Source organism: Dendrobates tinctorius, unplaced genomic scaffold (assembly GCF_039654945.1).
Source record: "Dendrobates tinctorius isolate UK_male_01 unplaced genomic scaffold, ASM3965494v1 ptg000258l, whole genome shotgun sequence".
Lineage (NCBI taxonomy): Eukaryota > Metazoa > Chordata > Amphibia > Anura > Dendrobatidae > Dendrobates > Dendrobates tinctorius.
The window spans coordinates 4016451-4036830 of NW_027361925.1; the positions used below are offsets into that span (position 1 = coordinate 4016451).

The 20380-nt window shown below is 49.2% G+C and overlaps 1 protein-coding gene across 6 annotated transcripts in view; it reads right to left on the reverse strand.

The window, feature by feature from the left end:
- Positions 1 to 20380, reverse strand: part of LOC141069329 (uncharacterized) — a 136575-nt gene that overhangs the window by 16270 nt on the left and 99925 nt on the right. For 5 of the 6 annotated variants that reach the window (XM_073558797.1, XM_073558799.1, XM_073558800.1 and 2 more), the window contains 2 exons: positions 17697 to 17753; positions 1621 to 1737 (listed from right to left, as the gene is read on the reverse strand). In XM_073558797.1, the coding sequence (XP_073414898.1) occupies positions 1621 to 1737; positions 17697 to 17753 (174 nt within the window). The remainder of the gene's footprint in view (positions 1 to 1620; positions 1738 to 17696; positions 17754 to 20380) is intronic. The other variant, XM_073558798.1, reaches the window with a different exon arrangement.

Consider the following 20380-nt stretch of genomic DNA (forward strand, 5'->3'; position numbering starts at 1 on the left):
GTTGGAACTCTACTTGGGCACCTAATTCCCACAACTAGGAGTGCCATACACTCTCTTCATGCAATTGATAAAAATAATGGATCTCACAACCAATCCCCTGCTACTAATATTACTAAATAAACTGTATTCTAAATAAAATATGCACAGTACATACATAAATCTGCATTAATTATCGTGTTTGCTGTGTACATCATAAATATTAAAAATTTGAATCTTACAAATCCCCAGTTGAAAATAATAAAATTAAAAAAAAATGTATGGTATTGCTGCACTCATACAAGTTCGATTTATGAAAATAAAATAGTTTGTTCCATACGGAAAATGTCTAAAAGAAAAACAAAGAAAATGCAAAAATTGTTAGGGGTTTTTGTTCATGATACATCCCACAAAAAAAGCAAAGATAAAGGATCTAAACATCTTATTTACCCCAAAATAAGTACCATTAAGAACTATTTCTTGGCACACATAAAAAAAACACAAGTAACACAACTCAATCAATTTTAAAATAGAAAGGTTATGGGTATTGGGAAATTGAGGCACAAACCAAATTTTTCTTTTACAAAGTTTTGAAAATTTTTTAAGCCTTTGCAATAGTAAGAAAACCTATACATTTGTAGCAATGAGCGAATGTGCCAAGATATGAATCCAGCAGTCCTCTTGAATTTGGACAGGAAATTCAAATTGCATCGAAGTTCTTTGATGCAAATCGAATGTCCTTTATTATGCTCTGGGATCTGAAGAGACATGGGATAAAACAAGAAATACCTGACTGCTTATTTGCCTTACCACTACAGCCCACCATCAAGGGTTCTGCAAGTCCTGTTTAGAGATCTTCATAAGGCACTTATGCCTTTGGTGCTTAGTAATCCTTAGTTGACACAAGGCAAGTTGACTGATGGATAGTCAGTGCCTAGTGCATCACTTGCCATAACATGCCTCAAGATGTCAAAACGTGAGTCACCAAAGGCATTGACTAGGCCTTACATGATACGGTTTGTGACATCCTAATTGACTACAAAATGCATCATGTCATCTGAGCCGTACTTGGTACTGGAAGACCCAGCACTTAATGAAGACAACCCAAGACAGAAAAGCACATGAAGATCACTAAAGAGGACCCACGGGGCACTGGACAGAAGGCTGCAGAGGAGAAACAGGTGAGCAATGAGGTATTTGTTTACTGCCGTTTACAATTCAGCAAAATGGTGGCTAGCCTACTTTCAATTTGCTGAATTCGCACAAAGCGAATTGCAAAAAATTGTGGGTTTAGTAGAATTTCTTCATGTTTAGCTTTACAGTAATTGTACTGACCTGGAGAATCATATTGCGAGATCCTTTTTACTACACAATCAATGCCGTAAAAATGAAGCGCAAAAATCATTGGTCGAATCGATTTTTTAGAGAATAGAAAAATGATTAAACGTTATGGCCCTTGGAAGAAAAGTAGGTAAAGGTGAAAAAGCAAAAATGAAAATTAGCTGCGTCCTTAAATAGTTGAACTCTCACTCATTCCAGTTTTTTTATTTGTGTTATGGTGTTTTCTTTAATGGTTTTATTCTGTGTGTGGCTTATATACAAATATTTGTTTATATAATAAATTATAGAACTTTAAAAACTCACCCAATTCAGAGGATGTTGAGAATTCCACAGTGTTTCCAGATCTATTACGTTATACACAAGTCCAACAGGACTGATAATGGTTGTTGTTATTATGTTGAAAATCAATGAGTTTCGAATCTGTGGAGTAAGATATGTCAGCGATGACTTGGACATGATCTCTTTCTGCATACTTATCCAGTTAGATACCCATTAGGCTGTGTTCACAGTGAGTCTTTGGAGCTGACAGTCTTCAAAATACTCTTCAACAACTCAAAACTCCTCAAAAGTTTGGAGCTTCCACTCCAAAAATTCAGCCAAAAGATTTAGTGCGAACAAACCTTTAGGCTTTGTGCACATGTCCGGAATTCCCACGTATTTTATGCATCTTTGCCACGTTTTTTCACGTATATGCTGCAAAAACGCATAAAATAAGTAAGCCATTGTATTCAATGACATTCCTCACATGCTGTGCTAGTGCTGCGTATTTTTCCGAGGCAAAATCGCATCGCGGAAAAATACGCAGCATGCTCATTCCTTGTGCTACGGTATCGCGAGACCGTAACGTCATCAAAGGTCATTGTCGCAAGGCATCGCTGGGAACGGACTTGCCGGCAGCATCGCGATGATCGGGGATGCTGCGTGGGACGCCGGAAGGTGAGAAAAACATGATTTTTATTATTTTTAACTTTAGATCTTTTTACTACTGATGCTGCATAGGCAGCCTCATATTAAAAAGTTGGTCACACTTGTCAAACACTGTTTGATAAGTGTGACCAACTTGTCAATCAGTTTTCCAAGCGATGCTACAGATCACTTGGAAAACGCTAGCATTCTGCAAGCTTATTACGCTTGCAAAACGCTAGTTAAAATGTGGGAAATATGCGGGAATTACGCATGCGGAATACTAGCATATTTCCTGCGGCAGGGAGTTGCGGAATTGCCGCAGAAATTTCCTCGGCAATTCCGCAACGTGTACACACAGTCGTAAGCCCCCGTTACACATAGCGATATCGCTAGCAATAGCGCTGTAACGTCACCGATTTTGTGATGTAGCAGCGATATTGCTAGCGATATCGCTATGTGTGATACTTGCCTCCGACCGGCTCCCCTGCTGCTCATCGCTGGTCGCACGAGAACATCCTGGACCGTTTCTCGTCGTCAGCTTCCTGCTGGGCTTCCTGTGGCGCCGACGAGCGACGCGAGGACGCGGGCGGGTGGACGTCAGGATCGCCTCGTCTGACAGGTAAGTAGCGACCCCCGACCCCTGCGATGTCACTGGTGAGATATGCCTGTGTGGCAGCTCACTAGCGACCACTTAGCGATGCACCAGCGATCCATATCGTTGTCGGGATTGCTGGTGCATCGCTAAGTGTAACGGTACCCTTAGAGTGGACTAACATGCAGCAGATTTTGCTGCAGAAATGTCAGGGACTGAAAATCATATGAATAGGGATGTTTTGTCAGGAAGCCAATGGATTTCGGCAAGCTTCTTTCAAATGAATGACGCAGTCAGAAATTTCTGCTACAAAATTTGCTGTCCATCATTTCATCATTAGAAATTCTTCAGGCTAATAAAGGAATTTATAATAATCATGAAATTGTTAGTAAATCGGAAATAATGTCCTTATTCACCCAAAGTCACATAATTATATTATAACCAGTGGCATACCACCATTGGCAACAGGTCACAAGGCTGCTATGGGGCCCATGAGCAACACACTGCCCAATATCAACTTTAAACTGTATGGGCATCTTAGATGCCCATATAGTTGAAAGAAATGGCCGGAGTGAGCCTCCCAACCCCCTGGAGGAGGCGTGGGCGGAGGCCAACATGACGGGGGGTTGGAAGTTAGTGAGGGAAGGGGAAGGGTTAAAGGGGAGGGGGAGCTCGGGGGTATTTAAGGCAGGGTCTGGGGGGAGCCCGCCCTCTGTTCCTGTTGTCCCAGCTCCTGAGCAGTCCCACAACTTACCGGGATATCGGGAGTGGACCAGGTGGACAGACTGCGGGCGGCAGCAGCAGGGCAGCCTCCTGGCTGGCTGGAGGCGCAGGTGGCCGGCCTGCTTCAACGAGCGCCAGGGCAGGCCGAGGTGAGAGAACGGAGGCCCCGGCGGGCGCGGCCTCCAGAGCGGCTGTCCCCCGACACCGCTCCCCGGGCCTCGCGTCGCCGCCGGAGCCCCTCCCAGGACCCTCCAGGCCGCGCGACGCAGCCTTCCCCATCCGGGGGTGCGCGGCCTGGGAGGAATCCTGTCACGCGGCGAGGCCCTGCGGCGGCGTCTGGACCTTTGCCCCGGGGCAGGAAGGGGGCGGGGCCGGGGCGCGCCCGACTTCCGGCAGCACCAGGTCCTTCGGGGGGCCGCAGCGGTGGTGGATGAGCCGCGCGGCCTGCCTCGGTGGGCGCTTCGGCCGCGGGCAGAGTGGCGGCCTGCCAGGCGGCAGGGCCGAGCCAGGTCGCATCCCCCGGCGGTGGGGGGGAACTTGCTGGAACGGGGGGGCGCTGCTGCGGTGCCCCTGCAGCGGCGCTTGCCTCTGACCCCCCGAGAATGTGCCACAGCCCTATGGCTGCAGCGGGACCGGAGGGTAGCCCGGCGGAGTCGGTGCCGGCTGCCAGAAGATTGGAGCGGAGGACACTGTCGGGCTCCCAGTTGCTGTGGGGGGCCCTGAGCGACCGGGTGCCTCGTGATGGCTTGGCCGAATTGACTCTCGGCGGGGGGAGGCAGGAGCCTTCATTTGTGGGGGTGTCGCGGCCCAGTTCCGTCGGGGGGTTCAGGCCTCCCACCCCGGCTCAGTCTGCAGCGGTGTTCGGGCCGCAACAACATGGCGGTGAGTTCGCCGCCGGGAGGCGCGAGGTCCACGAGGCATCATCATCTGGGGATCCAGGATTTCCGGCTGGAGGGTACACAGCCCCCTCACAGCCCGGTCAGTATGCGTCTATGTCCCCTGTTTGTTACCCGTTTTTTGTCTTCGTCTGTGGTGGTAGGGGGCCCCTTAGCAGAGTCTGGGGGCGGTGGGGTTGAGGCTGGTTTTAGCAGTTCAGGGTCGGCTGGGGGAGTATGTGATATGTTGGCGGATGTGCGTAGCTTGCTTTTACGTTTGGAGCAGGGTTTTGCGGGGTCGTCGCCGGTAGCAGCGTGGGTTGGGCCACAGGGTGGCGGTTGGCGGGTCAGGGCGCGGCTGTGTCGGGCCCTTGTGTCAGTACGCCGGTGTCAGTGTCGGTGAAAACCGAGAAGAAAAAGGAGTGTCGTGTGCATCTGGATGATCGGGCGCATGGCGAGGTGTATGTGTGTTTTGAGGGTTCGTTGGGGGCCCATTTGAAAAAGGAGGTGAAAGAGCGGATTTGGAAGGATGAATATGTGGAAATATTTTCGCTATTGCCTCTTGAGAAGTTTAATTTGGACAAAAGTAAGAAAGAGGATAGCAAAAAGGAAGAGGAAGAAAAGCGGAGGTGGCGCTTGATTCCTCAGACATTTGTAAATTGGCAGCAGGTGTTTGCTATTTTGGCGAGTGTTATCGGGGAACAGGCCCCTGATAATTGCTCCGCGTTATTTGGATGCTATCGGGGAGGCTTATAGAGTTTACGGCAGTCAGGCGTGGCTGCGGTATGACGAGCAGTTTTGTCAGAGGAAAGCTGTGCGTCCGGCTATACGCTGGGACCAAAAAGACATTGGCTTGTGGATGCGTGTGATAGCGCAAAATAAGTCTGGGAGTTCCTTTCTTGGGGGGGCTGGAAGCACCAGCCAGAATAGCGGCACTGCCGGCTCTACGGGTGGTGGGGGTCAAGGGCAGTCGGGAACGCACAAGGCGGTTGTTTGCTGGCAGTTTAATGACGGCCAGTGCAAGTTTGGGGCCAACTGTAAATTTAAACACCTCTGCTCAAACTGCAACGGTACTTCACATGGGGCATCAAAGTGTTTCAAGAAAGGGAAGTCCAAATCCGGCGGGGGTAATTCGCAAGGGGGAGACTCCAGTGAATCTGGAAAGGATGGTCCCCTATCTAAATAGATACCCTGATAGGGTAAGAGCGGGGCTGTTGTATTCTGGTTTTCAGGAGGGTTTTCGGATTCCGGATCCTCCGTTTGAAATCCTGTTTGTTTTGAAAAATGTGCGCTCTGCTTTGGAGCATCCGTCAGTTGTTTCAGAAAAGATCCAAAAAGAAGTTTCATTGTGGCGCATGGCGGGCCCTTTTGTGTCTCCTCCTTTTCCGAATTTGGTCGTTTCCCCGTTGGGGGTGGTTCCGAAGAAGGAGCCCAATAAGTTTCGGCTCATTCAGCATTTGTCTTACCCACGGGGGAGGTCGGTTAACGACGGTATTGATCCGGAGATTTGTTCAGTGGTATACTCTTCATTTGATGAAGCGGCGAGTTGGGTCCGGAAGTGTGGTCGCGGGGCCCTTATGGCTAAGACTGATGTTGAATCCGCTTTTCGTTTGCTTCCGGTTCACCCAGACAGCGTGAGGTTGTTGGGCTGTTTCTGGGAAGACAGGTTTTTTGTAGATAGGTGTTTACCTATGGGTTGTTCTTTGTCTTGTGCGTATTTTGAGGCTTTTAGTTCTTTTCTTGAGTGGGTCGTGTGCGACATCTCTGGTTGTGATTCGATAGTTCATTATTTGGACGATTTCTTGTGCATTGGCCCAGCGGATTCTTCACGTTGTCTCAGGATTTTGAAAGCGATTGAGTGGGTGGCGGATCGGTTCGGGGTTCCTCTGGCGCCCGGAAAAACTGAGGGCCCCAGTACGTGTTTGCGTTTTCTGGGGATTGTCATCGATACTGTTGAATGGGAATTTCGGTTGCCGGAGGACAAGCTTGATGATTTGAGGTCTGAGGTGGTTCGTGCACGTCGGTTGCGGAAAATATCGTTGCGGGACCTTCAGTCGCTGTTGGAAAAGCTTAACTTCGCTTCTCGGGTGATGCCGATGGGTCGAGTTTTTTCACGTAGGCTGGCTAGCGCTACTTCGGGGGTTCAGGCTTCTCATCATTTTGTGAGATTGTCGGCGGAGCTCAGGGCCGATTTGGTGGTTTGGGAGTCCTTTTTGGAGAAGTACAACGGTCGTTCGTTGGTAATGGCTGATGTGGTCTGCAACGATGCTTTGGATTTGTTTACGGATGCGGCAGGCGGATTCGGTTTTGGTGCCTATTTTGGAGGGCAATGGTGCGCCGCTCAGTGGCCTGCTGCTTGGGTTTCGGCGGGGTTGGAGCGTAACATCACGTTGTTGGAGATTTTTTCCGATTCTGGTGGCTGTTCATTTGTGGGGTCAGGAGTTTCGGAATCGGCGCGTTCGTTTCAATTGTGACAACATGGGGGTTGTAAGCGCGATTAATGGTCTTACTGCATCGTCCCCTCCAGTGGTCAGAGTTTTGCAGGAGTTGGTGCTAGCATGTTTGTCTTTGAATGCACATGTGACGGCGACACATGTGCCTGGAGTGAAGAACGAGATAGCTGACTCTCTCTCTCGCTTACAGTGGGATCGTTTTCGTTCCTTGGCCACGGAGGCAGAGTTCGAATGTCTGATTTGTCCGGAAGAATTGTGGAGGGTGGCTTACGAGCCGCGGAGTCACTGATCGTATCATCTTTGGCACCAAAAACCTGGGAGGCCTACCGGAATGTGTGGTGTGCGTGGGAAGAGGTCCTTACGGCTGGCTCCACTAGTGGGGCCAGGCTTGAGCAAGAGGGTCTGTTGTTGTCATGGTTGGGGCAGGGCGCAAACGAAGGTTGGTCTCGGGCAAAGGTGACACGTTTGTTGGCCGGATTGTCTTTCGGTTTTCGGTTGTGCGGGTACAGGGATTTGACAAAAACGTTTTTGGTAAGACAGGCGGCGAAAGGTTTTCACCGCTTTTGGGGGGGGTGATTTAAGGTGGCCCGTGTCGTTTAATATGCTTGAGCAATTGGGTCTGGTTTTGGAATCGGTATGCGCGGATGGTTATGAGGTTGCGTTGTTTCGTCTGGCTTTTTCCTTTGCATTTTTTGGGGCGCTGCGGATTGGGGAACTCGTGTCTCACAATAAAGAGTCTATGGGCGGGTTGTTAGCCAGGGATGTGACTTTGACCGCTCAGGGCGTCGAATTTTGGCTACGTAGGTAAAAAACGGACCAGTCTGGGAATGGCCGTTGAGTTGTGTTGGGGGTTGTCTCTGGTTCCGGGATGTGCCCGGTTCAGTGTTTGTGTAGATTTTGGGACCTTCGTCCTAGTCTGGGCGGATCTGTGTTGTGTCACGCAGACGGTGGAAGTCTGTCTCGATATCAGTTTGGTGCGGTGTTTAAGAAGTCAATTCGGTGTTTGGGATTGGATGATTCTAGGTTTGCTTCGCATTCTTTTCGGATTGGTGCGGCGACTGAGGCAGCTGAGCGTGGTTTGGGTCCCTCTTTCATTCAGCGTATCGGAGGGTGGAGGTCTAATCGTTATCGTAGTTATGTTCGGCCTTAAGGCGTGCAGAAGGTGTGTCCGGTTGGCGTGGTCCATGGGGTAGATTAAATATTGCAAGTATTGGAGCGTTTTCTTTGCGATATGTTTCTGTGAGTGTCGTTTTGTGTTTCAGGTATGGAACCGCTGCTGGTCTGGATATTTGGTCACTCCTTTGTTTACTGGGAAGCGGTGAGAGCCGATGTCAGGACCGACGGCAGACAGTTGGGAATTTCCAGATCGGCGGCGGTGGTGCGGTGGATCGGTTTTCGGGGCCTGGTGTGGCGTCGGGTGTTGCCAGAAATTCACGAGTGTGTTCGTTTGGATCGGGCACCAGATGTTCTCGTTATTCATGCTGGGGGTAATGATCTGGCTGTCCGTCCCTTCCGGGAGTTGATCAAGGACATTAAGCAAGATTACTTGCGGTTGTGGGTGACTTATCGGGGAGTCACAATTGTGTGGTCGGAGATCGTGCCATGCAGGCGTTGGCGGTCCATGAGATCGTTGGAGAAGGTTAACCGGGCCAGGATCAAGGTTAACAGAGCGGTGTCCGCTTTTATAGTTAAAAACGGGGGAGTTGCCGTGCGACATTTTGATTTGGAGAAGGGTGAGGGCGATTACTGGTTGGCGGACGGGATTCACTTGAATGCAGTGGGTTCCGATATTTGGGCCCTTGTCCTTCAGGAGGGTATAGAGAAGGCTGTCGCTTGGCGGGTTGTGGGGGTCTCGGGTCATTGAGGTGTTCAAAGGCCCCTCGTTGTGGCAGTTTTGGGGGAGGGGGAGTCCTTGAAGTCGGTGGAAATTGGTTTTGGAGCCTCTCTGGGTAGGGTCTCCTTCGTTTAAAGGTATGCTGGTTGTGATCTGGTGAAAGGTGGATGGGGAGTTTTCCGTCGGAAGAGCGCGGATCCCCAAGGAGTTTGTGGACAACATCTATTGGTGTGCTGGTGCTCCCGAGCCTGTGGTGTAACGGCTGGGAGCAAATGGTTGGGGGTTGTCCACGATATTTGGACTATTTCACCACGATCTTGTGGCTTCAAGGACTTCTCCTTCCAGGGTTAAATTCATTGTACTCATGTTGTTTATGATACAGTGTTTATTGTTTGTTTATTGTTATAATAAAAGGCTGCCATGGCCATAAAATTCCAAAAGAAATACCGGTGTCTGTGTATTAGTTGGCGCCGAGGTGGGGGTGGTCATTTTGTCAGAGACACCGCACTGAACTTGCTCACTGAGCCAGTGCGCGTGCCCCGAGTAAGCGAAAGCGTGCTCAAAGCTACCTGTGGAGCGGGCAGCAACCGAATAGATGCGTACTTCAGAGCTGCAGGGCCTGAAGCACGTGACTGCTAGAGGCGTGGCCTAAACTCCACAGAGCTAGGAGCCGCAAGACAATTCCTAGCAGAGTGACTGTGAGACAAAGTTACCAAGGGGCATAGACAGAGAGAATAGTCAGGACGTAGCCAATGAGTCACACACAGAGATAGCTGCAAGGTACAAGAGGGGCGAGCAGAGAGTAATCAGGTCACAGGCAATGGGTCATACACAGATAATAACGCAGTACAAAATCAACAGGCAAACTCACAACGGGAAACAGAATCGGGTCAGAACCATATAAACAAGCTATAGCAATAAGCAGGCACACGGGGGTCAGCACACTAGACCAAAGGCAAAAGTATAACTGGCAGGGATTGAAGCTACCCAGAGGTTTATGAAGCTCTCCCAGAACCAGAAAGAGGCCACAATCATTAACCCCAAGTGTGCAGGTCAAAACCTGCACAGAGCTCCAGACATTAACCCCCAGTGTGCAGCTCAAAAACCTGCATTGGGATCATGACAGTACCCCCCTCTCAACGGGGGGCCTCTGGACCCCCAGGCTTCCCCGGGTACTTGGCATGGAACGCCCGAACCAGGCTTTCCGCATGTACCGAATGAGCAGGGACCCATGAGCGCTCTTCTGGTCCATATCCCTTCCAGTGGACCAGGTACTGCAAAGAGCGGCGCACCCGCCGAGAGTCCACAATATGTCCGACCTCATACTCCAATTGACCCTCCACCAGCACTGGAGGAACAACAGTCTCAGAGTTCTCTTTGACAGATCCTGCTGGTTTCAACAGAGACTTATGGAACACATTAGATATTTTTAAGGAGGCGGGGAGACGCAACCTATATGCCACAGTGTTGACTATCTCCATAATCTCGTACGGACCAATGAACTTTGGTCCCAACTTAACTGATGGTACCTTCAAGTTGATGTTACGCATGGAGAGCCAAACCTTCTCTCCCACCTGAAACATGTCTCCCGAGGCTCTCTTTTTGTCCGCAAAATATTTGTATCTCCCCTGGGCCCGAGAGATATTACGCCGGACTTCAGCCCAGAGGTTTTTTAACCATTGAACAGACCCCTCTGCTCCTGGACAACCGGAATCCACCCGAGAAAACTCCCAAAAATGCGGATTAAAGCCATAGTTAATCAGGAATGGGGACATGTTGGTGGACTGACTCACCCGGTTGTTAAAAGCAAATTCAGCCAACGGTAACGCATCACACCAATCCTCCTGTCTGGCGGAGGTCAGACACCTGAGAATTTGTTCCAGGGATTCATTGGTGCGTTCCGTCTGGCCATTGCTCTCCGGGTGATATGCCGACGAGAAGGAGAGTGAGATGCCCAATTTCATACAGAACGCCCTCCAAAATTTGGCCACAAACTGCACACCTCTGTCAGACACAACATTCAGGGGTACCCCATGCAATCGGACCACATGCTGCACAAACAACCTTGACAATGTTTCTGCTGAAGGTAATGCTGCCAAGGGAATGAAATGGGCCTGTTTAGAAAACCTGTCCACCACCACCCAGATCACGGTATTGCCCCTGGAAGGTGGAAGACCGGTAATAAAATCCATGGAAAGATGAGTCCATGGCCTATCAGGAACCGGTAAAGGTATGAGTTCCCCAGCCGGTCGGTTATGCGAGCTTTTGGAACGGGCACATATGCCACAAGCAGAAACAAATTCCTTGACATCGGCCCTTAATGAAGGCCACCAAAAACCCCTGGTTACTGCCTCTCTAGTGGCCGTGATACCTGGATGAGCACTCAGCCTAGAATCATGAAACTCCTGCAGAAGTCTAGGCCGCAATGAATCTGGAACAAACAGTTTATCACTTGGCCTGGTTGCCGGAGCTAGGGCCTGAGCCCTTAGGATTTCTTGTTCCAACTCAGTTGAGACCCTCGCCACTACCACCCCTGGGGGAAGAATGGAGGACGGCGGCTCAGGGGGAGACACTGGATCAAAACTTCTGGACAGGGCATCCGCTTTAACATTTTTGGATCCTGGTCGAAAAGTAATTGAGAACTGAAATCGTGAAAAAAAAGTGACCAACGGGCCTGTCTAGGAGTAAGCCTCTTAGCAGATTCAAGGTATGCCAAATTTTTGTGATCCGTGACAGCCGTGATAGGGTGAGCCGCCCCTTCCAAAAAGTGCCTCCATTCCTCAAATGCCAGCTTGACCGCAAGAAGTTCTCTATTGCCTACATCATAGTTTTTCTCAGCTGAAGAGAACTTCTTGGAGAAGAAGGCACAGGGTTTGAGATTGGTAAGGGTGGCCGGACCCTGGGACAGCACAGCCCCCACCCCCACTTCAGAAGCATCCACCTCCACAATGAATGGTTTGGACGGGTCAGGTTGCACCAACACCGGGGCAGACATAAAACATTTCTTAATTGCTGAGAAGGATTCCTTAGCGAGTACAGACCAATTTTTTACATCAGCTCCCTTCTGGGTAAGATCCGTGAGTGGTTTAACCACTTGTGAGAAACCTTTAATGAATCTCCGGTAATAGTTCGCAAATCCTAAGAAGCGCTGGAGCCCCTTGAGATCTCGAGGCTGAACCCAGTCAGCGATCGCCAGCACCTTCTTAGGATCCATACGAAACCCCTCACAGGACACAATCAACCCCAAAAAAGACAACTCCTGTACAAAAAACGAACATTTTTCCAGTTTGGCGAACAATTGGTTCTCCCTGAGTCTCTGGAGAACAGTCTTTAGATGTTGCAGGTGAGATTGACTGTCCGGGGAATACACCAAAATATCATCCAAATAAATAATAACAAAACGGCCTATCAGATCAGAAAACACAACATTGATGAAATTTTGGAAAACAGCGGGTGCATTAGTTAACCCAAATGGCATTACCAGGTTCTCGAAGAGTCCCTCTGATGTGAGGAATGCCGTTTTCCACTCGTCCCCTTCCCGAACCCTTATCAGATTGTAGGCCCCCCGCAGATCCAACTTGGAGAACCATTGGGCCCCGACTAACTGGTTACATAAGTCTGGGATGAGGGGAAGTGGGTAAGAGTTCCTAACCGTTATCTTGTTCAGTTCCCGAAAGTCGAGGCACGGCCGCAAACCACCATCTTTTTTCTTCACAAAGAAGAACCCTGCTGCCACAGGTGACACAGAAGGCCTGATATGCCCTTTGCGGAGACTCTCAGCTATGTACTCCTTCATGGCTTGGCGCTCAGGCCCAGACAAATTGAACAATCGAGCCTTAGGTAACTTGGCTCCGGGTACTAAATCAATGGCACAATCATAGGGTCTATGTGGTGGCAGCGCCTCAGCCTCACTTTCGGAAAAAACGTCTTCGAAATCTTTCAGGTACTCCGGAATACCTTCCAGATCGACAGACGACACAGACACGGATTTAACAGCGTTAACAAGATGTCCCCGGTTACCACATTTACTATTGCATCCCCATTGAGTGATTTCCCCTGTAACCCAATCAATGGTAGGATTATGGCGTTGAAGCCAAGGCATCCCCAGTACCAGTCCTGCAGGCAAGTTATCTACCACCAGACAACTTAGTTTCTCCACATGAGTGGAACCCACTTTTAGAGAAAAAAGTTCAGACCTGCAACAGATACCGTCTTGGGTAAGAGGAGATGAGTCAATTGCCACAAGTTTAACAGGATCGTGAAGCCTGACTGTCCCTATCTTATAAAGAGTCATAACCTTGGTATCAATCAGGTTCACAGCTGAACCGTAGTCAATAAAAGCAGTAGTCTGAACAGGACCATAACCAAGTTCCAGTTCCACCTGCAGCACCATTTTTGCACATGAGGAAAATTGTACCTGAAGGTCTGGGTAGCCTCCTTGATTACTACCCAGACCTAGTCGTTTCCCGCCATCTTGGAGGATGACGGACAGGAGGGGCAGTCCTTCTTCCAATGTCCAGATTTCCCACAATAGAAGCACAACTGCTTTTCCCGGCGGCGTCTTCTTTCCTTTCCCTCACAGGTGACAGCGTTCACCTCCATAGCCATAGGAAGAGTCTGGGTCTCATCTCCACTGAAGAATAAGGGCGTTTCCCGTTGCATAATGCCTCTAGCCCGCAGCCTGCGATCCATGCGAACCGCTTGGACCATGGCATCCTCCAGGGAGTCAGGCGGAGGATGAAGTGTCAAAGCGTCCTTCAGACGTTCACACAGGCCTCTGTGGAACAGCCCCCGCAGGGCGGCGTCACTCCAGGAAATTTCCGCTGCCCAACGTCTGAATTCAGTACAGAACCATTCGGCTGAGTGCTCCCCTGACAGACACTCATCACTTTGTCCTCAGCCAACCGCACTCTATCAGGCTCATCATAAATAAGCCCTAAGGCTTCAAAAAATGCATCCACAGACATTCTCTCAGGGGCAGAAGAGGAAAGTGAGAATGCCCAGGCTTGTGGGGACCCCCTAAGCAGGGACATCACCACCCCCACCCTCTGTTTCTCATCCCCAGAGGAGCGGGGTCTCAAAGAAAAAAAAAGCTTACAGCCCTCCTTAAATGCCCTGAAATCATCCTTGTTACCAGAAAATATATCTGGCAATTTAACCGGGGATTCAGGTGGGACTAAAATGACATCTCTATTCCCCACCTGCTGGAGGCCAGCGGAAAGTACCCCCTGAACTGAGTCCTCAACCCGCCGTTGGGACTGGGCCAGAGCTTGGTGTTCCAAACTAAGCTTCTGCAGTGACTGAGTCAAGCTTCTCACCTGCTCAGATAAAGCACACATTGGGTCCATGCTGCAGAAGTGAGGAGAGAAAAAAAAATTGCAGGCCAGTTATAATGTCAGAGACACCGCACTAAACTTGCTCACTGAGCCAGTGCGCGTGCCCCGAGTAAGCGAAAGCATGCTCAAAGCTACCTGTGGAACGGGCAGCAACCGAATAGATGCGTACTTCAGAGCTGCAGGGCCTGAAGCACGTGACTGCTAGAGGCGTGGCCTAAACTCCACAGAGCTAGGAGCCGCAAGACAATTCCTAGCAGAGTAACTGTGAGACAAAGTTACCAAGGGGCATAGACAGAGAGAATAGTCAGGACGTAGCCAATGAGTCACACACAGAGATAGCTGCAAGGTACAAGAGGGGCGAGCAGAGAGTAATCAGGTCACAGGCAATGGGTCATACACAGATAATAACGCAGTACAAAATCAACAGGCAAACTCACAACGGGAAACAGAATCGGGTCAGAACCATATAAACAAGCTATAGCAATAAACAGGCACACGGGGGTCAGCACACTAGACCAAAGGCAAAAGTATAACTGGCAGGGATTGAAGCTACCCAGAGGTTTATGAAGCTCTCCCAGAACCAGAAAGAGGCCACAATCATTAACCCCAAGTGTGCAGGTCAAAACCTGCACAGAGCTCCAGACATTAACCCCCGGTGTGCAGCTCAAAAACCTGCATTGGGATCATGACACATTTTATGGTCACGGTGGGGTTTTTGGGGGTAAGTCAAGACGCTTGATATCCCCTTACGAGGTAAATACTTGACAATACCAACGTCAAGAAATGGCCGGAGTGAGCCTCCCAACCCCCTGGAGGAGGCGTGGGCGGAGGCCAACATGACGGGGGGTTGGAAGTTAGTGAGGGAAGGGTTAAAGGGGAGGGGGAGCTAGGGGGTATTTAAGGCAGGGTCTGGGGGGAGCCCGCCCTCTGTTCCTGTTGTCCCAGCTCCTGAGCAGTCCCACCCTCCCTCCCTTTTTCTCTTGGGTTGGTAGTATGTGATTCTATTTTGGGTCATGGCGGTTTTGGGGGACGGGGAGTCCTTGACGTCGGTGGAAATTGGTTTTGGAGACTCTCTGGGTAGGGTCTCCTTCGTTTAAAGGTATGCTGGTCGTGATCTGGTGAAAGGTGGATGGGGAGTTTTCCGTCGGAAGACGGCGGATCCCCAAGGAGTTTGTGGACAACATCTATTGGTGTGCTGGTGCTCCCGAGCCTGTGGGGTAACGGCTGGGAGCAAATGGTCGGGGGTTGTCCACGATATTTGGACTATTTCACCACGATCTTGTGGCTTCAAGGACTTCTCCTTCCAGGGTTAAATTCATTGTACTCATGTTGTTTATGATACAGTGTTTATTGTTTGTTTATTGTTATAATAGAAGGCTGCTGTGGCCATAAAATTCCAAAAGAAATACCGGTGTCTGTGTATTAGTTGGCACCGAGGTGGGGGTGGTCATTTTATGGTCACGGTGGGGTTTTTGGGGGTAAGTCAAGACGCTTGATATCCCCTTACGAGGTAAATACTTGACAATACCAACGTCAAGTAATGATAAGAGAGGGAGTGTCATCTAACGGTCTCTCCTCCATCATTCTACCACGGTGTCTTAGCACAGCTACCGCAATGATGTTACTACATGGGGCCGCTGCGCTGAGATGTGTAGAGCTTCAGAACACGTGCTGTATGGACAGAGGCAGCAGGAAAATGAGGATGAGAGGTGAGAATTGTATTTTTTTTAAATCTGAAAGTACCTTTTGGTAGCTATAATACTGTATGGAGGACTATAAGGCATTCAGTGTACTATATGGATGTCACACCGCGGCCGCAGGCCCTGCCGCGGCCCCCACTGGTTCCGGCTCCCCTGCTGCTGCCATCCTGGTCCCTGGCGACTTCCACGCCACGGTCTCGCCTGCCCGGTCCTCACCGCGGCTCTCCCTTTACTCTTACCCTGCACTCCCTCCTGCCCGGTATCCTCTGCTCCTCGACGGGCGTGCGCCCACACTGAAGTCTGGAGCGCGCGCACCCTCCTCAGCCTGCACCAGCTAGGGTTGTGACCCGGAAGTCCCTGATCAGATGCCCTATATCAGGCTGTCTCTTCCTCCTCTCGGTGCCTGGTGATCGCTTGAGCCCTGCTTGTGATCTTGGCCCCCTTGCCTCTGTGCGCACCCCTGCTCCCAACCTGTCCTCAGCTAATAGTGCTTCTCCGCTGTTCTCTTTCTTAGGACCCGGAGTTCCGAGGCTCTGTTCCGCCCCGTCCTGGTCTCCCAGCTGTCCATCCAGTCCGTGTCTGCTGCCTGCCGTTCCACCCATGTTTCTGTTCTGTCCGCCTGCCGTGTTACTCTCCTAGGGCGATTACCTGCCGATCTCTCCTGTGTTCCGTCGAGTCTCTGAGACCCTCTCCCTGGGTACCAGCTGCCGTGGTGATAGTTACCCGCGGGCCTGCCCCAAACACTCCCTGTATAGGGGGTGGTCCACCTGGTCAGCTCGCCCATGGGAGGTTCGTTGCCACGGTCCAGCGGGTCCACCCCCGGAGTACTACCAAAGTATTATAATGGAGTACTATAGGGAGCCCATTATATTGTATGGAGGACTATGGGGGGCACATTACACTATATGGAGGACTATGGGGTGTATTATACTCTATAGAGGACTATGGGGAGTGCATTATACTATATGAAGGACTATGGGGTACATTATACTGCTTGGAGGACTCAGGAAATGTCAATCAGGAGCAATCAGGAAATGCCAGAGATAGCTTTATAGCTGTATGGTTCAGCAGTTAGTGGTGTGTTGTTGAGAAGGTGTATGAAGGATTTATCTAAGACTGTTGCTTGTGTGCAAATCCTCTCCTTCTATTTTTGTTTTGCCTATCCTTCACACCCTGGTTTCTCCCTTGGTTGTTTGTGTGTGCATTTTTCTATGATTGGTATTTTCCTATATTCCTGTTCGTATTACCTTGTTAGTCTAGTTGGTGTATACACTGCTACTCCCTTTTTCCCTGGGTGGGGGAGGGAATAAACTGAGGACAGATTCAGTAGCGCAGCAAGGTATGTGGCCAAAGCTTCTTCACCATTAGAAGCTATCTGGGAAGCAGGGATAGCTAGGATGCCCCTAGCATTAGGGACAGGGAAGGAGCCCCTGGCCCCGGGACAACCGACAACAGAGTAGTGATGCATAGCTTCTTTTATGGGTGCAATGAATGTAGAATCTTGGGCCTCAGTAGGACGAAAATTACTTTGCAACGACTGCAAAGTTGTGACATATGCTATTTTATGACTCTGTCAGATAATATTTTTTTTTGTTTGGGGGTGGGGCTCAATTAGAACTGCTATGAGGCCTCATGACTTATATGTACACCCATGATTATAGACAGCATTTTTTACATTTTATTTTATTTTAAAAGAGAATAATGAATATGGTAAACTTTTTATACTAGACATTAGAGATTTTCAGAATTAAAGGCCTCTCTAGAACACTTGGGGTATGTAAACACCAGACATTTCTGCTGTGGGCCTCGCATAACATCCATAAATACTGCTGCAAATTTTTTTTGCTAAGGGAGCCTCCCTTTATGGTCCTGATATGCCTCCACAAAGAAAGAAATCGCAATGATAAGAAACCCTTTGAATATTACATTAATCCTACCTACTTCTCATTAATCAACTTACCTGACGTCTGAGTGGTTTAAGATGAACTATAATTGATAGATATCCAGTAATTAAGTACTGTAAAACATAATGTAGAGCATTTCATTTGTTAATGGGTGGTCCAATAATGAGAAAAGGTCATCAATGTCAGATTGGTTTTGCTTGCATACATAGTACTTCAAGAGATTGATTGTTATCAGGCATAGATGTAAACTATGTACAACTCTGTTACACTGGTCGATGCCAAGAAATGCAGGTTTGCTCCCCAATTCAAGTAGGGGCTGATCTGCAGTCCTTGAAATATTTTTGCTATTACTGCCACAGTAGGTTGTGAATAGAAGATACAACTATTGCATTTTAAAAAGGACAGGATGCCTATATAAAAAGGCAAATGAATCTGGAGATTATACATATATATATATTTTTAATTATATACAGTTGCAATCAAAATTATAAACCCCCTCCGGCAAATTATGTTTATTAGTAATAATTACAAATTTTCTGCTGTTGGCTCAATTTTGAATTTTTTAAATTTTATGACCCAAACTAATGACTGTTTTCAATGATGCATTATTGCTGAGTAAATCCCTACCTTTTTTTGTAGTTTTGTAGAAATCTGTTTTGATGGTTTAGAGAAATCCATAGATGAAATAGCATGCTAATGAGTTGCAAGTGCAGTGGTGAGCCCTGCAAGCACAGGTCTCCTGCCTCTCTGCTATTTCCATGCCTGCTGTTTGCCTCTTGTCAGTGATTCACAGGTAACTGGAGCATGAGTGATCTGTCAGTCAGCCAGAGACAGGAGGCAGGCAGTGGACGTGGAATAAGGACAAAAACAGGAAAGCTTTAAGTGCAGTACCCGCCTACTGCACTTGCAACTCATTAGCATACAGTTTCCGCTATGGATTTCTCTAAAATTGCAAAATAGCAAATTAAAGCACCTTTACATACAAGCTGTTAGTTTGGGGTATAAAATCCTGATGAAAATTTTAAGAAGTGCTTCCCAAAGTGAGCACTGTCTGAATGCTGATGGCATGTATACTGACATGTCCTGCTCCTGGCCTCATGCTCTCTGTGGCCAGGTATGTTCAACTTTGTCTTCTTTCTGCTGATGCCCCTCACTACACTAATACAACCGGAAGTATAACGAACGGCTTCAAAGAGGAGATCTCTAAAGCCGCTTGCTACACTTTTGGGTGTATTAGTGTAGAAAGCAGGGAGAACACGGACAAAAAATGTTGTCAGAGACACCGCACTACACTTGCTCATAGAGCCAGTGCACGTGTCCTGAGTGCAGAAGCAGTGCTAAGAGTTACCTGGGGAGCAGGGCAGCAGAGGTGACCAGGCGTGCTTCAACTATTAGTGTCAGGGTCCAGTCAGTGCTGGAAAGTAAAGAGGCACGGGACCTGCGGACACTGAAAATGAACAAGCTTGCACAGGACCTATGGTCATGTGACTGCAAGGGGGCATGGCTTAGCGTCCTGCTTTCAGATATGACAGGACACCATACAACAACTCAGAGTCAGGCAAAAACGGAGGTCACAACAGTACGGGCAAATGAGGCACAGGAGGGATAAACAGATGGGAGGTCAGACAAAGCCAAAGGTCATACACAGGATCACAGTACAGTACCAGGGATGAGACAGAGCGGATAATCAGGGCCAAGCAGAGATCAAAACCAAACAGACATAGGAGGTACCAGGCAGAATCCAAAGCGATATCCAGAGAACAGACCGAGTCATACACAGAGAATCAAGTAACCAGAACACAGCACAAACACACTCAGGGGTCACCACACTATGCCAAGGGCGAAAGTATAACTGACAGGGATGGGAGCGTCCTGAGGCTATAAGAAGCCTCCCCCAGAACCAGGGAGAGGCCACAATCATAGCCCCAGGTGTGCAGGTAAGCCTGCATCGGGATCACAACCTTTAACCACAGAAATGCCAGTCATCAGCACTGGTTCCAGACATTAACCCCACGTGTGCGAGTCAAACCTGCACTGAGATCATGACAGTACTCCCCTCTCAACGGGGGGCCTCTGGACCCCCAGGCTTGCCCGGGTACTTAGCATGGAAAGCCCGCACCAGGCGATCAGCATCCATCAACCGGGCCGGTACCCAGGACCTGTCCTCCGGTCCATACCCCTTCCAATGAACCAGGTACTGTACCGACCGCCGTACCAACCTGGAATCTACGATATGACCAACCTCGTACTCCACCTGCCCCTCGACCAAAACAGGAGAAGCAGCAGACTCGGAGTCTCCCCGGACTGCTTCAAAAGGTTTCAGTAGAGATTTGTGGAAGACGTTAGGGATCTTGAAAGAGGGTGGAAGGCACAGCCTATACGCCACTGGATTGATTTTTTCCACAATCTTCTACGGGCCAATGAATTTGGGTCCTAACTTGGCTGACGGAATCTTTAACTTAATGTTTCGCGTGGAGAGCCAAACTTTCTCTCCAACCTGAAACGTGGGACCAGGTGTTCGTTTCCTGTCCGCGAAAAACTTATACCTGCCTTGAGACCTGGATATACGCCGCTTGACTTCTGCCCATGTATCTTTTAACCGCTGAACAGAGTCCTCAGCCCCGGGACACCACGAATCCAGACGAGAAAACTCACCAAAATGAGGACTGAACCCATAGTTAATCAAGAAAGGGGACCTACCAGTGGATTGACTCACCCGACTATTGAAGGCAAACTCAGC